The sequence below is a fragment of the Setaria viridis genome, chromosome 5 (assembly GCF_005286985.2).
Source record: "Setaria viridis chromosome 5, Setaria_viridis_v4.0, whole genome shotgun sequence".
In the NCBI taxonomy this organism is placed as follows: domain Eukaryota; kingdom Viridiplantae; phylum Streptophyta; class Magnoliopsida; order Poales; family Poaceae; genus Setaria; species Setaria viridis.
The window spans coordinates 33,226,975-33,243,158 of NC_048267.2; the positions used below are offsets into that span (position 1 = coordinate 33,226,975).

At 49.1% G+C, this 16,184-nt stretch overlaps 2 protein-coding genes and 1 long non-coding RNA gene across 3 annotated transcripts; 2 read left to right on the top strand and 1 right to left on the bottom strand.

Moving 5' to 3' along the window:
- Nucleotides 1-672: 672 nt before the first annotated feature.
- LOC117856458 (uncharacterized) lies at nucleotides 673-4,866 on the top strand. Its single transcript, XM_034738820.2, has 3 exons — nucleotides 673-742; nucleotides 3,940-3,971; nucleotides 4,312-4,866. The coding sequence occupies exons 1-3, from the start codon at nucleotides 673-675 to the stop codon at nucleotides 4,864-4,866; spliced, it is 657 nt and encodes a 218-aa protein (XP_034594711.2).
- Nucleotides 4,867-7,848: 2,982 nt separating this feature from the next.
- On the top strand, nucleotides 7,849-15,821 carry LOC117855028 (LEAF RUST 10 DISEASE-RESISTANCE LOCUS RECEPTOR-LIKE PROTEIN KINASE-like 2.4). The gene is made up of 3 exons (XM_034737305.2): nucleotides 7,849-8,818; nucleotides 14,037-14,063; nucleotides 14,521-15,821. Exons 1-3 carry the CDS (start codon nucleotides 7,906-7,908, stop codon nucleotides 15,570-15,572), a joined length of 1,992 nt encoding a protein of 663 aa, XP_034593196.1. The 5' UTR covers nucleotides 7,849-7,905; the 3' UTR covers nucleotides 15,573-15,821.
- Nucleotides 10,087-11,507, bottom strand: LOC117855030 (uncharacterized). Its single transcript, XR_004640409.2, has 2 exons — nucleotides 11,049-11,507; nucleotides 10,087-10,936 (listed from the first exon to the last, which is right to left on the bottom strand). It is a non-coding gene; the product is annotated as an uncharacterized lncRNA (long non-coding RNA).
- Nucleotides 15,822-16,184: the final 363 nt, after the last annotated feature.

The following is a 16,184-nucleotide window of genomic DNA, read 5'->3' on the forward strand; positions in this document are numbered from 1 at the left end:
AACCCCGACGTTATTGCATCTATACATGGCGTATCGCCCCGGGTGTAGGGGAGTTTGGCCCCAACACGTCTTCTCAATGCATTCCCCTGGTGTGTCTTTTCCGGCTTTTCCCCATCATTTACCACGTGCACAAGAAGAGAGCATTGCCGCGGGCTGCCTCCCTCGCACCGCTCAAGCCCACGAAAAAACTTGCCGCTTACAAACTCTTTACCCTCCGAGGCTGGAGCAACGGGCACACGCCACTAACGCCTGGCGAGTTCCTTGTCTGAGGAGCGTTCTCTTACGCTGGCCTCAGCATGGATGAGATGGCCTTTTGGTACTAATACAAGCTTTGCATTTAAGAAGAAACGGATTGTAAATCTCTCGGTCTGGCTCTGTCATGTTGCTCGCTGCGTGCGCGTTCTGGAAAATCCCCCAAAGGGGCCTGGGTTGCCTCACGAGACGCTCATGGGCTTATTCGGACCCACGAAATAGCAAAACGTAACAAGTCCGGTCGGTCATCTCGTTGGCTAGATCGAGCTCTGAAGAAACATACGACACGATGACATTTGAAAGACTGAAACTGATCGATTGCACGCAAGCTGGCTCATCCGCCATGCATGCAACTCTAACGGGCTAACGGCTAACGCACCAGGGCCGCCTCACCTGCTAGGAGTGAGGAGGAGGAAAACAATGGGGAAGGGTAAGGTGCATCCGTCGCCGTCGCTGCCGGCGGCGGCGGCAGGAGGAGATTCAAACCAAAGCACTACACCATAATATGACATAAGACCTTAAGGTACCTGAAGCGTCCCCACATAAGTAGAGACTAAATGTGATACAAGTATCAGTCCCAGGAGGTTGATAACACATTTATTCGACAGATAATTCAGTTACCGTACAACTCCCGAGGGAGTGGGCGTGAAAGCCACGCAGCGATAAGAAGTAAATAAACAACAGCGGCTAACCAAGCGACTGCCAAAAGACAGCACTCGGGACTACACGGCAGCAGCAGCATCTTGGAAAGGCCAACACCACAGGCAGCGTTGGGTGCGGACACGGCCTCTACTCAAAGTCCTCGGCGATGAAGTCCGGGTCTTCCTCTGTGGCAACGAAGCAAGGGTGAGTACAAACGTACTCAACAAGTCCAACCCCATCCACGGAGGTGGATACAAGCAAGTATACGCACAGGATATATCAAGGATAGGCTAGAGTTCATTTGCGGTAAAGCTAGATCTTTAACACATGCATGGGCTCGTTTTCAAATGAGTTTTCGTAAAGCTTTTCTTTAGTAACCGAAACATCGAGTGGGGTTGATCCTACACAAAGGATCCAAGTTTTATCACTATCGGACTCCCCGTCCGCCATAGCTCACGGCACAACTGCCGGACACTTCCAAAATACACACACACACACACATGTGACCATCCATGCCCAAGTGCTAGTTATGTGACCAAGCCATAACTTGTCCAATGCCGTGGACACGGCTACCCGGATAGGTTTTAACTCTGCAGAGGTTGTACACTTTTTCCACAAGTAGGGTACCGCAGCACGATCACCTTAGTGCCGGTGCGGATCCTAACAAAGCCATTACCCACCTTAGCTAAGACTGGCTAGTCCTCACGGAAGCACCCAAGGAGTTCACAGCTCATCCACGAGACCGTAATCGGGACCTAAGTCACCAAGATATTACTCCTTTTCCATGGGCTCCCGTTGCTCACCAGCACCCCTGAAGACTAACAGTTCAGCTAGTGGGATTTATGCTAAGCCGTTGCCCATACAACGGTCGAGTGGTTGCACGATGGTTGAATTAGGCAAGATGACACATCAACTCAGTCCTTAACCATGACAAGATGGATATCTCCCGACGTCGCTCAACCACTAAGGTACGAGCACCACATCCTGGCATTTCACACAAGAAACACCCATCCATCTCGTCTACACATCCCTTTCCGGAAAAACCATTTGCCCACTTGAACACACACACACACACATTTCTTCTTCAAATAAACCATTATAATAATGATTGAAGTCGAGTAGCAATTTCCTAAGTGCTCTAGTAGTGGTTATCATCTAAACAGAGCAAGTCATATTTAAAGATAAACAAGAGACAACAAGGAAGATTCATAACAATCAAGGGGTGGCTATCCAACCATGTCTTGCAATAAAACAATATGCATTTTATAAAACAGGCCAATAGGTTGTGTTTGAAAAACTATGTATTAAGTATGCATCGAAGGGTGAGATTGGACTTGCCGTCTTCAAAGCCTTCTGGGAGTTCCGGCTCGCGCTGCTGGTCCTCGGGCTCGGGCTCGCGGTCAAACTCTTCCTCGGGTAATCCGCGATCTACGGCACACACAAACGGACACACAAATAAATAAAAGAAAATCGGTTTTTATCCGTTGAGCTCCGAACAGAAAACGCGAACGGAAAATAGGTAGAAGTAATATTTTTGGGAAATTTGGATATGGGTCGGCGGAAGTATTCTGGAGGATGACGTGGTAAAATTTGGGATTAGTTGGAGGAAGTTTGGCGCATGAAATGACGAGTTAAACATGGATTAGGGGCTTAAAAAGGAGGTTTAGGACTGATTTGCGATAAACCAGGGACCTATTTGTAAATATTTCTGGAGGTGGAGGGGCTTATTCGCGAAAAGGGTTATGAGAGTGGTGGAAGGACCTATGTGCAATTTGGGAAAACTTGGGGGTCAAATCGGGAATATAGGAAATCTTATCTCCTCCAGGAACTTGGAGAGGGAGAGAGAGATGGGGGGGTTGGCCGGCGGCGGCCAGCCGGCCGGGCCTCGCCGGCGGCGAGCCGAGGGCCGGGGGTGGCGGAGGAAAGGGAGGGGGCTCCATTTTGCCCATTACCGTGCGAACTTGGAGGTGGAGGAGGGGCGGCCGGCGGTGGTTAGGTGGCGGCGGCGTTCGGGTGGAGGAGCACGGGCGGCGGTGGCGGCTTGGCACGGGCGGCGGGTGGAGGAGGTCGGGGGGGGTGCGGCGCAGCTTGGGGAGAGGGCGGCCGGGGCGGTCCCCTTTTATAGCCGGCGAGGTGAGGGCGGCCGGTGTTGCGGTGGGGCCGGCGGTGGCGTGCAGCACGCGGCGGGCGGCGCCGGAGGGGCGGTAGGGGCCGGCGGTGGCGTGCGGTGGGCGACGACGTGGAGTAGGGCCGGGGCGCGGCGTGGCGGGCACGCCGGCGGGGCTGGGCCGGGGCCGGCAGTCGTGCCGGCGCCGGCGACGTGCGGCGTAGTTGCTGAGGCCGGGCGGGCCGGCGCAACGCGCGGGGCCGGGGCGGCCAGGCGCCGGAGCAGCCCAGGCGGCTGGGGGAGTTAAGGCCCGGGGGGGTCCGGCCAGGGGTGGTGTTGGGGCCGACCGGGAGGAGTGGCGCCAGGAAGAAGAAGGAAGGAGGAGAGAGAAGATGGAAGGAGGAAGAAGAAAGAAGAAGAAGAAGAAAGGAAGAAGGAAAAAAAAGAAAAAGGAAAAGGGAGGGAAAAAGAGAAAGAAAAGGGGGAGACTGGCGGCGTTCGCGGCACGCGGTTGGAGCACGCGCACGGCATCTGACGATGGCACGCGGCGAGAATTACGGGCACGGATAAAATGATAGATGTCGGCTTGGGTGCCGGGACGGCGAAATCGCCGGGAAGATTTTAGATTTCCGGGAGCTCAGCGGTAAAAAGATTTTGAAGCGATTTTTAACGGGCGATTTTAGGTTGGTGATTTTGCGGATGTTATAGTACCACCAGATAAACACGCATCAGTAGCACGATTAGTAAGAAAACCACAACTTAGAGCATACATCCATGGCCCTCAAAGCAAGAATAGTACTTAGAAGAATCTTCAAGCAGATGGTTTCACATGTAGCTAGCACTAAACTACACTGCACAGATATAGCAACTATAAAACCCACATTCTAAATTTCCTTGAAATGATCCTTTCAATTGAGCTGACTATTTGATAATGATAGAACAACAAGCCACCTTCATGAGTATGTCAATAGTACTAAATCAAAATCCTGTTCTAACATCCAAATAAAAGCATCGCTATGTCAACCATGAATCCATGATTCATACAGTGCATGGATCTGTATACACCTCATAACTAGCACCAAATAATCCGACCAATACTGCTTGATGAAATAAATAGCAAATTGACACCATATACTTGTAAATTCCAAACACACCTAAGCAACCATATCTTATCATAACTAAACCTTCTGATGAGACTGACTACCATGAGAGGAACATGCCCAATGCAAAAACCGCAGAATTCTGAGCACTCCACTTGCCTCCGTATTCCAATAACAAGTATCAGGTACAGTTTCCATCACAAAAATTAGGCGTACGAACAAATTATCCTGAACAGAATCATCATGCAAACCAGAGATAGATCGAGACCAAACCCTTCAAATTATCCTATTTCGGCTAAGCCCGGATGCTTCGGGTGCTACATGGCCTACTGGTCCTGTTGGGATGGGTCCCTGGAGGGCGACCGCGAGGCCATCCACCACGCCATCGAGGCCTTCGAGGAGCACCTGGCGAAAGAAGAGATAGAGGGCACCGGTGGCGACAAGTGGGGAGGCGGGGCCCGTCGTGGCCGTAAGAAGCGCGCCGCCAAGGAGAAGGCCACCAAGGGGAAGGGGAAGGGCAAGAGCAAGGAGGTCGTCGTCGACCCCCTCCACCTCCCACCGCCGCCGATGGCAACGGCGGCTTCCCCTACTCCGGAGGAGGTCCCGAAGGCGGAGGACGGCGCGGAGTACCTCACCGCGGAGGAGGAGAAGGAGCATGAGCTGGAGAATGCCGCCGCCGGCGAGGAGGATAAGCGGGGGCGCGGTTGGGGCGGCGTGCTGGCCGACCTCGCTGTCGAGGCCGTGCGCAGGGGCAGCGCGGGGTAGCGACGGGACACCCCGCTCTGGCCGTCGTTCGCGCCCAATCCCCCCCTTTGCCTCTGAAAGGACAAGCTTTTTCCCCTTTAACCCCCTCCCTTCCCTTCTTTTTCCACCCGAGCTCCTCATCTGTTCAGCATTTGGACTGCGGGTTGATTATTAAAAAGTTGAGGAACTTTTTTGCAAAATGACCACAATGGTTGGAAGAAACAACCGCTCTTTTAATTAGGTATAGATAAGACGCACATGCATATCAAAATTCAAACTTTACAATGTTTGACTAATAATTTTTTATTTTTATAATGTAAATTTTATATGGTTGGATTCGTAATCAAATATACTCTGGAATGATTATAAGTTTATAACCATAAATAATATAATATAAGATAAATGAATGGTCAAAGTGTTATTTGGAAAACCGTGCTAAGTCGTAACATGCCTTATAAATCTAGATGGAGGGAGTACTAGTCAGCAGCCACTAGCCACTGGTGCAGGTTTTCCTAATTTGATTTGGCTTATACTCCCTCTATCCCAAAAATAAATTGTCAACGTTAACTTATTTAGTATGTGAATGTGCAGGTGGAAGTCAATTAGAGTCAAATGTGGCTAATAAATAGGAACAAGCAAAATCATCTCATATTTTTGTTAATTTATCCTACTTTTTTTTAGGATGGTTTGTTTTTTTAACAGAGGTAGTATTGATCAATACTCCTACATTTTAATCCACTTTTAGTAACACTCTGTATGTATCAACAAAGGTAAAAGTTGGCCCACCAGAGAGAAGATGATGAGCCAAGAGGAGTTACCTGCACTATGAGTTGAGTGGTCTAGTAGACAGTAATGGATAGACTCTTGTACTCAATTTGTGATGGAGTATTATTCTATAGTTCAAACCAAACCTTTTCATGGGTATCTAACTCGGATCTAGTTTGGGAGCACAATGGTAGGTCCGAGTGCGCTGCCACCTAGACTGGGTTTCGAGGAGGCAGGGGGCAGGGGATAACAAATGATGTGATGCGGGACGGTAGATGGTAGGTTCCACCTATGTGATCAACATTCTCAAGGGCAATTTAGTGTATTCACCAATAATCTAACATGCACTCTGGTTGAAAGTGAGATAGAATTGATGGAAATGTTAAACGAGGTATAAAAGTTTTAACATAAAAATGGCACATGAGAAGTTGGAAGAAGATATACGAAGAATGGCTTGGATTAAAAGGAAGATGGAGTAAAAATACACAACAAAGTCATTAATGGATAGCTCTCATCGGAACAATCAGTTGGACATATGGATGACCTAAATTGGACAGTGAACGTGAAAGTTATGGAGATTGAAAGATGACATGAACAATAATACAGTATCACCTCGTTGATTCGGTGCGGTGGTGTTTTCAATGATTCCCAATGCAAGGTCATACTGCATGATGGACTTTACTATCAGATAGCTCTCCTCATGCTGATCAAAATGGACATGTAGATGAACCCAGGGAGTTATGTTCGACTAAAGGTGACGCGCTACAATTGATTGGTCTTAGTTATAAATTGAGCATCAAAATGCTCGGTCGTTACAGATAGTTTGGGGATTTTCTTCCATAGTAGCACCGATTGATTCGGTCCTTCTTTGCTAAATGAGCCGGCCATTCCATAGAGTCGAGAGGTTCACCAATAGTAAGATCGATTGATATGGTGCTACTATAGCAAAATGGGTCGGTCATTCCATAGAGATTGAGGAGGCTTCTCTAACCTCACCGATTAATTCGGTAAAATGCATTGGTCCTTCCACCGAATGAGTAAGCCATTCTAGAGCCGAATCTGAGCCGAGCCTATGAGCAACGATCGATTCAATCAGGCCTAACCCTAAGGCATCAACGAATGGGTCGGTACTTGTTCCAAATTATGGATTTTAACGTGTTTTCTAGATTTATTTTGTTTGAGGGTTTTCTTAGCCCATGTATTATTGGTTCGGGACTATTTAATGCTCCCCTATCTTTTGGACAAGTCCATACCACCCCACATATACTTGAGGGGTGTAGGCTGATTGAATCAACCCAATCAAATCTATCAAACACAATTAGTCCTTTTTTCCCTTTACTGACTTTTCCAACCCTAGTTACTGTTCATTTTTTTCATCTCCACAATGATCTACAACGTCCTAGCTAGCCTGCTGAGTCTAGGGCACTCCATTGACCGCCACATCGTGATGGATCCCTCTCAGGCACGGCATTCATCAGATTCAAGTCCTTCTACAGCATGCCTTGCACATCATACTCGTTGTTGAGGGTACATGTTGTGCCTTTAGTGTAAGGCATGAGCCAGTAATATGGAAAGAAAATATTTATAGTGTCAAACTGTCGATCGAAGTAAGGCATATAAATTTCCTCATTTTTTTTGCCATGTCAAACATTTAGGCAGCGTCGGAGGAAATAAATAGCAGTTGACTCGTGATGTACAACCAAAAAAAAGTTTGTAGGATCAAGTTCCACCACTGAAATGGCAAGTTCATGTTTGGAATGGATGAATCAGCGTTATTGAGGCTTTGACTTTTCTTCTGCCCCAAAGAAAAATCGGAGTGCAGTTGTTAATATTTATCAGGAAATTATTTATAAATATATAAATACCATTTTCCACACTGGTAGAGATCAGCGGACACTACTAGTACAGTACTACTACCAAGTTTTACAAGTCAAGTCGCCGGTAGCCGAACTCTTAACACTCGTTCAGTTGGTATTTTTGACTCTCCTTACACCAAGTGATGGTCGACGTCTCCATTGTTAAAGGATAGGTTTCGGTTTCTCTCTTCCCCCGCATCACTTTTCTTTCACGATTTTCTGCTTGCTTGAACTTCAGACGGTGTGGAATGTTCCTTTGCTGAGATTGCGCGGTTACTTTTATGTTTGATCATACTTTTTCCAAGAAAAAATCTCGCGGTTGACGTGTTCCTGTGTGAGGACGTTCTTTCCGCGTAATCGCGAGTCGCCGCTCGGAAGTCGTGCGTGCGCCGCTCGGAAGCTCACATACCAATCGGAGCTAACAAATTAAAACAGCCAGATGAGCTCGCCTCGCCTTCTCGCCGTCATGGCTGCTCACCTACCACGCCTCCCCGTCCTCCTCTTCATCTTCCTCGCCCTTCATGTCCCCGCCTCCCATGGCGACCCTCTTCCAACCACATACGATGGCTCCATATGCTTGGAGTCGTCGTTCTCGTGCGGCAGAGTCCAAATCCGCTACCCGTTCTACCTTGCCAATTCAACCAAAGCAACCTCCGATTACAGCGGAAACTACTCTTGCGGCTACACCGATCTGGAGATCTCCTGCCTGGGCGAGGGGCCGAGCGCGAGCCCGGTCATCCGTCTCGGCGGCGAAACCTACACCGTTCAGGACATCTCCTACGACAGCGACAACTACAAGGTTACTCTGGTGGACAGAGACGTGCTCGTCGGCGGCAGCTGCCCTGCAGTCCGCCACGGCGTCACCTTCGACGGGATGTGGCTGCATAACACCAGCTCCAACGACGACCTCACCTTCTACTTCGGCTGCTACTCAGGCGGGCCCCGCATGCCGGCTGGATTGCACAAATACCAAATCGACTGCAATTTCGAGAGTCCGGTTCCTGGCGGCGGAGTTGCGTTTGTATTGACACCTGATGATCATGACAAAGCCCAAGAGCACGACCTGGCTGCAGACTGCACGGAGGTTGTCTCCGTGCTAGTAAAGACTGATGCTCTGAGTATGGCAAGTAACCGGACCAACTTTACAAGTGGCGGATATGGGGACGTGCTGAAGCAGGGGTTCGAGTTGAGCTGGAGCCGTATCGCGACGGATCAGTGTCCCCAGTGCGAGCAGTCCGGTGGAAAGTGCTCCTACAGTCAGAACAAGAGATTCCAGGGTTGCTTGTGCTCCGACAGGAAGGTGGGCAACCCGGACTGCAACAGCACCGCGCCTGCGCCTGCGCCTGCATCAAGTAAGTCTTTCAGACCTGATGCTTCGATTGCACATTCGGCAGTTTCTTGTGACCCTCGTTAATTCGCGTCTCGTTGTGTCCCGCTGATTGCCTCGTGCTAATGGTGAAAGTTATGGGCTGGCCTGGTCTGAAATTAGTTGGGTCTGCCTGGAAAATTAGTGCCTGGGTAGGTAGAAAATAGAAGCTCTGGTTCCCGTTCTAATCAAATGACAAGGACGGTTATAGCCGTATTTGCTTTGATATACTTTTTCACCAAATCCGTGCTTTTTCACGAACGATTCAGGCGGTCTGCCATGCTCCACAACCGTATTACCCTTGTTTCAGTGTAGAACATACCAGTCCACACTCCACAGACCAGGAGCTTAGAACTGGCTTTGGCAGGCAGTGGCAGAATGTTCAGTGGCGCACTTGGTTAATTAGATGAGTGGACTTTTTTTGGACTTGACATGGTTATAAGCAGCGACTACACCGTCCAGAACATCTTCTACAACACCAGAACCATCATCCTGGCCGACAGCGACGTGATGATCGGCGGTGGCTGCCCCAGCGTCCGCCACAACGTCAGCTTCGGCCGGGAGTGGCTGCGGCTGCACGACACCAGCTCGCACGACCACAACCTCACCTTCTTCTTCGGCTGCTACCGTCGCGACCCCGTGCCGCCCGGACTTGCCGCGTACAGAGTCAACTGCTCGGGGTTCCAGAGCCCGCCCGGAGCCGGCGGCTGAGTCTCCTTCGTGTTCGCGTCGTCTCGAGAGGTCGTTGACACATCCCACGAGTACGAGCTGGCCGCTGCGCACTGCGGCGAGGTCGTCACCGTGCCGGTGCGCAGCGAGAGTCTGGTGGGGAGTGACCAGGCCATGTTGGCAAGCGGCGGATGCGGCGACGTGCTTAGGAAGGGGTTCGAGCTGGCCTGGAGCCGGAGGACGACGGATCTGTGCTACCTGTGGGAGCGGCGGGACTCCGGCGGGCACTGCGCCTACGGCCCGAGCAAGGAATTCCTTGGCTGCTTGTGCTACGACGGGAAGGTGATCTATCGGAGCTGCAGAGGCAATGGTGCCATCGAGTAAGTCGTTCGCAACTGATCCTTCGACGATTTCACTCGCTCAATTCTGGGGTCTCCAGTGACACCAGACCACGGGTTAGCTTCCTTGTGCCCCGTGTGTTCCGTGTGCACGACAGCGCGTTCCCCTCTGCTCTGCTGCTGTTTGACTTGACCTGGTCCGGAGTAGTTGGTTTGCCTGAAAAATATACGTGGGTAGCAGGGTAGGTAGAAAAACGTAGGAATTCTGATTCCTATTTCCGTTCCTCATTCGACAAAGGATTACACCCTTTTTCATGAACGAGATTCATCAGACGGCCCGGCGGCCTGCTGTGCTCCACAGCGTCTTGTAGAGCAGAGAACCAAACTGTCCTTGCTTTCAGTCTGAACTCCGAAACAATAGTCAGGTTTACTACCTACTACGACTATTGAAAGTGTGAAACACAGCCTGCACATACCTGGTTTGCATCGCTGAATTGAGAGGTTAGCTAGCAACTGACCAGAACCTTTTTTTTTTCCGTAACACTCTAGAACACGTGTGATACTTGAGTTGCTGCAGGCTCTTCATTGGAGCGACAGCACACTGGCCGTGGGAGCAGAGACCGCCATGCGAGTACCCCAAACGCTATGTTTGGTCCAAATTCAAGACGTGTTGCTGAAGTCGGAGAAAAGCCTAGTTTTGTGTTCACTGGACCAACTTCACAAGTGGCGGATACGGGGACGTGCTGAAGCAGGTGTTCAAGTTGAGCTGGAGCCGTATCGCGACGGATCAGTCTCCCCTGTGCGAGGGTTGCTTGTGCTCCAACCGCAAGGCGGGTACCCGGACTGCAGACCAAGTAAGTCTCCAACACTGAACTAGGGGTGGCTATCGAGCCAGCTCGGCTCGGCTCGGCTCGCTCTGGCTCGTTAGGATAAGGAGCTGGCTCGGCTCAGCTCGTTATCTTAACGAGCTAGAAGTCCTGCTCGGATCGGCTCGTTTGCCAGCTCGAGCTGGCTCGTTTAGCTCGTGAGCTAGCTCGTTAACGCTGTGTCCAGGGTCGCGATGGCCGTCGCTGCCGGCGCCATGTAGCCCCGGAGCCCTGCCCGCATAGACGCAAAAGCTTGCTCAGCACAAGATTTGGTGGCTGACTTGCTACAGATGAGAAGAATCAACTCAAATTGCTAGCAAGTTCCCGCTGACTGATTGGTTACCTTGTAGTGGCTGAAATCGAACTAGAGCTGTTCTTTCAAAAAAAAGAACTAGAGCTGCGGTATGCTTGGCCTCCGGGAGCAGCGTGCTCCCTTGCCACCTCCTACTCTGCAGGTCCGCACTTGAAGGCGGAGCAGATGGCCACGATGGCTTCCGCCGCCAGCAGGAATCAGAAGCAGCAGCAGCGCCGCACCCACCTGCCTCTCCGGCTTTTGCCGCCCGACCCGTCGTTCCTGCAGGCTGTAGTGGTCGTCCCCAGCAAGCGCATGGCAGATTGCAGCAATGCCTGCTTGTTCGAAGCTGCAGTGGCGTCGGGCGGCGGTGTCGAGCGGCAGGTTGGCGACGCGTGTGGACGCGACGGCGGACCGGCAGGTCCGCAGGTGAGCGAGACACGAGAGGCAAGTGCTAGCGGCTGGGCATGCACGAGAGTGGATAAGGTTGATTGGAGCTTTGGAGGAGCGCTGGAGTCTTGAGGGTGTTTAGTTTGCTACTTGGGCTGTTGCTGGGCTTATAGCTTTCGCGGGCTGCTTAGCAATTAGCACTGGCCTGCTTCCTCGAATGCTGCTGGCCTGCCACTGAACGGCTCGTTTGGCTCGTGAGCCAACTCGAGCTGGCTCGTTGTCGTAACGAGCTGAAATGCTAGCTTGGCTCGTTGAGAGAAATTTTAGTCATAGCTTAAAATAGCAATCCATATAGTCATCTGCTGGAGCTAGTTTTTTTTGTTTTTAAGTATTCTGGTAGTTTTTAGTATAGCAAACCAGTTCAGGTCATTTACTGCAGATGATCTGACATCATTTTGATAGGCAAGTACATGTCTATAGTAAGCATCTATTGAATCTGGATTTCCATCTTAAGGATCCCTTTGTTTGTGCTTTTCAAAGTATTTTCGGCTTAAAAAAAACAAAAGCCAACCAAATAGGTAATCCCATACAATTGATTTCAAGAAAAGCAGCTTTCCCTCTGTATAAATCTCATAGCACCTCCTCCCTTACTTTTCCTGACTATGAGGGATAACTTTTTCACAAAATTACCTTCCTGTCATCGGTTATGAGCATGCCCCTTCAATTTTCTTTTCTATCATGTCATCTCCTCCCTCGTGGTTCCCTCTCGCTCGCTTGTTTTCCTCCGACGACGAACGCTTGGGTCATGAACTCTTCGGCCTCCCTCCGCCCTCCTCCTCCCAGGCGCCAGCACCCCTATCCGCCCCACGCCAGCACCCGCCTCCATCTACCATCCTCCACCTAGGTGCACAAGTAGTAGGTGCGCCCGGCCTCCTCCTCCTCGGCGGACGGTGCCAATCTGGATCTCGGGCTTGCCGGCGGAGTCCTCCCCTCTGACAACTCCAACACCGGCAACTCCAACTCGAGTCTTTCGGCTGGCTTGCTCCCGAGCGGCGGGTCCTCGAGCCCCCGGCGGTCGGCGCGGGCGCGGTCCCTGTCCCGGCAACGCGACCTCCTCGTCGAGCCCCCTCCCCTAACTGCGGCCGCGACCGCGGCAATGCTGCTGCCGGCGAGGCCGACGTTGTCCCCGTCATCTGTGCGCCGGCTCCTGCGCGGCCAAGGTTTGTCTCTTTGAGTCCAGAGGAAGAATAAGGTGCTCATCGTGGTCCGTTCATCAGTGAGAAAGGGAAGGGTTGAGTAGGGTGAAGTATGAATGACACGTGGAGTTTCACTCACAAGTGTTTCCTAAAAGTCACAGTTGTTCCACCAAACAGCTTTTCCATAGCTCACTACTACTTTTCCATAGCTCACAGCTAATTTTTTCAAAAGTTACAGCTTAACCAAACACACCCTAAGAGTCTGCCACGCCACAAAGCACCTTTCTCAGCGAAATCGTTCCTAATGAACCAAAAAAACTGTTTTTTAGCAAAGTCGGAGCCTTTTAAGAGCAATTACAATCAGCGTCGGCAACGACATGCAGCCGGTGGCACATTGTTCTGCCACTTCTCCACCGGACTGAGACGCGTAACCAGATGGGCACACTCGTGCGCTACATTATTACATAAACGACTCACAAAGGAGAATTTAAAATCTAAGAGGCTCCGACTAAGAGATTCAATCTGTTGCAGCCAAGGCGAGATCCGCGACCGCTGCTCTTTGCGTTGCTCCCATAGTTTCACCAGCTTCTGGCAATCTGTCTCCAGGTGGACACACTGGGTTTGAAAGTCTACTGCCAGCTTGAGGCCATCATATGCCGCCATCGCCTCAGCCACCAGGCCATCCAGGCAGGAGTCTATCCATCTCGCGCGAGCGCCCAAGCATCTCCCGTCGTGATCACGGAGCACCCCACCCGAGGCACCAGTGTGGGTATCTTCCTGGAACGCTGCATCAGTGTTGCACTTTATCTACCCCAGCTCCGGCTTCTTCTTCCTCCATTTCAGCTGGTCTAACCGGCTTCTTCACCTTGCCCGCTTTGACCATCTGCCATAGATCGAAAGCTGTATTCCTGAACCAAAATACTGTTTTGAAGTAAACTTAAGTAAAATTTGCCCACCAGTCGCAACTCGCACCTTGGTATCAGGACTAGCGGGTTTCCTTGGTGGATTTTTGAGTTAGCAAGAAATGTGTTACATAGAAGTACTACAGTATTTGGAAATGGCAAATTTTCTGGTGAAATTATATGAAATATCTGTCACAACTCACAAGCAATTCTTTTGCGCCCGTCAATTAACCAACTTGGATCATGTGAGTCCTAAGAGGACAAATACAGAGCCGATGACTACAGGCGACTAGCATGTGTTCCTGGTAGTGACTGGCAATGCCAATGGATTCCATGTATCTATGTACATGTTCAATATTGGTGTCAAACTGTCAATTGCCAAATCTTTCTAGAGAAGGCTTGAAACTAGTGCCTATTTTCGTTCACCTGCCTTTTTCATGAAGCCATGTAATCTGTTTTTGGGTGTACGGTAGAATATTGTTAGCTTTGTAAGATGCTTATATATGCAATTTATGTGCACTTATGTGTTTCTTTGCGTGTGTAATTTGCAGGGCATGGTAATAAGAAAACTACAATCGGTAAGGAACCTCAATCTTGGGTTCACTCAGTGTTTTTCTTTTGTATATTCGTATACTAATCTGTTACAAAGCCTGCTTTACATGTGCCTATATAATCTGCACCCAGTTCATTTAGCATAAAAGAGCAGAAAACAAAGGCATGGCACGCCATGTTTTAAAATCCATGATTCTCACAAATATATTATTTTGGAATCCACTGCCGGTGACAACAATGCCGAAAAATTATATCGTCCCTTTGGAAAATAAACTTTCGAGTTTCCCTACTGACCGGCAATATATGCATTATGCTTTGCAAAATGGATTTTTAGAACGCTTCGCAAAATGACTGAACATTGGAGAAGAATTTTTATCCTTCCTCTGGGAAATAAACCTATGTGTTTCCCTACTGACTTTGCAAAATGAATTCCTAGAGCACTTCACAAAATGGATTCACTTGTGATGCCTTGTTGTGATGCAGATATTGTTGCAAGCATATCGAGCCTTCTATTTCTGAGTCTACTTATTCTCGCGTTCTTCTTGACCTGCAAATATGGTTCACTGCCCTTTAAATCAAAGAACAAACCAAGGATTGAATCCTTTTTACAAAAGAATGGGAACCTACATCCTAAAAGATACAGTTATGCAGATGTGAAAAGAATGACAAAGTCTTTTGCTGTTAAGCTAGGCCAAGGTGGATTTGGTGCTGTATACAAAGGTAACCTCTCTAATGGTAGCCAGGTAGCAGTAAAGATGCTAAAGGACGTCAAGGGTGATGGGGAGGAATTTATGAATGAGGTGGCTAGCATTAGCAGAACTTCTCATGTCAATGTTGTTACCCTTCTAGGATTTTGTTTGGAAGGATCCAAAAGGGCTCTCATTTACGAGTACATGCCTAATGGTTCACTGGAAAGGTATGTCTTCAGCAGCAATTTAAACAGTGAAAATACACTAAGCTGGGAGAAATTATTTGACATAGCAATTGGCATTGCTAGAGGACTTGAATATCTCCACCGAGGATGCAATACTCGCATCGTGCATTTTGACATCAAACCCCAAAATATTCTATTAGACCACGATTTTCGCCCTAAGATTTCTGATTTTGGATTGGTCAAGCTATGCCTGAATAAAGAGAGCGTTATCTCCATTGGTGGTGCAAGAGGAACAATAGGATACATTGCCCCTGAGGTGTACTCAAGGCAATTTGGGATAGTAAGTAGCAAGTCTGATGTCTACAGTTATGGTATGATGGTGCTTGAGATGATTGGGGTAAGGGACAAAAATATCAATGCAGATAGCGAATCTAGTAGCCAATATTTCCCTCAGTGGATTTATGAGCATGTGGATGAATACTGCATCAGTGCTTCTGAGATTAATGGTGAGACTACAGAGCTTGTGAGAAAGATGATAGTGGTAGGTCTCTGGTGCATACAAGTAAGTCCAACTGATCGGCCAACAATGACTAGAGTCGTGGAGATGCTAGAAGGCAGCACAAGTAACCTGGAATTGCCACCAAAAGTGCTCTTGAGTTGATAAGGATCCATATGTTCCTAATAAAATGTTGCTAACTGATACCAGATTTCACACCTGCAAAATATTTGCTGTATATTGAAAAATAAAGGGCTGCCTCAGATGTTATTTTTGGTCTGTAAACATGCTTTCTAATTTTATTTGCCAGTAATTAGCTGGCTGGGGGATCACACAACGTTGTATGATGGTATAATTTGGATCATGCTGGCTACTATTACTAGTACAAGCTCTCTTCTGTGTCATTTGTACTCAGTTCATTGGACAATTGCATTTCATATTCAGTATTAGATTAGGTTTTAAATACCTACCCCTCCTACAAAATTCAATACAAACTGCCGATGACAACTAAAACTTCCCTTGATGATTCAGATCAGAACTACGTACAAATCTACAGTGTAAAGTTCTTGCATACCTGAATTAGTTATTGGACATTGGGGATTTAGACACTGGGGTTACCGAAGTCTGGGTGGCTAGCAATGCTCCCCGATGCGATAGATTGCCTTCGCCTAAGTCCAGGCACCGAAAGACTCATCCCCGGAATCGCGAGGCTCACCATCGCTGGACTCATCGGATTCCAATTTCCAGTGCCGTGCGGGTTAACGGCGAGATCGTGGA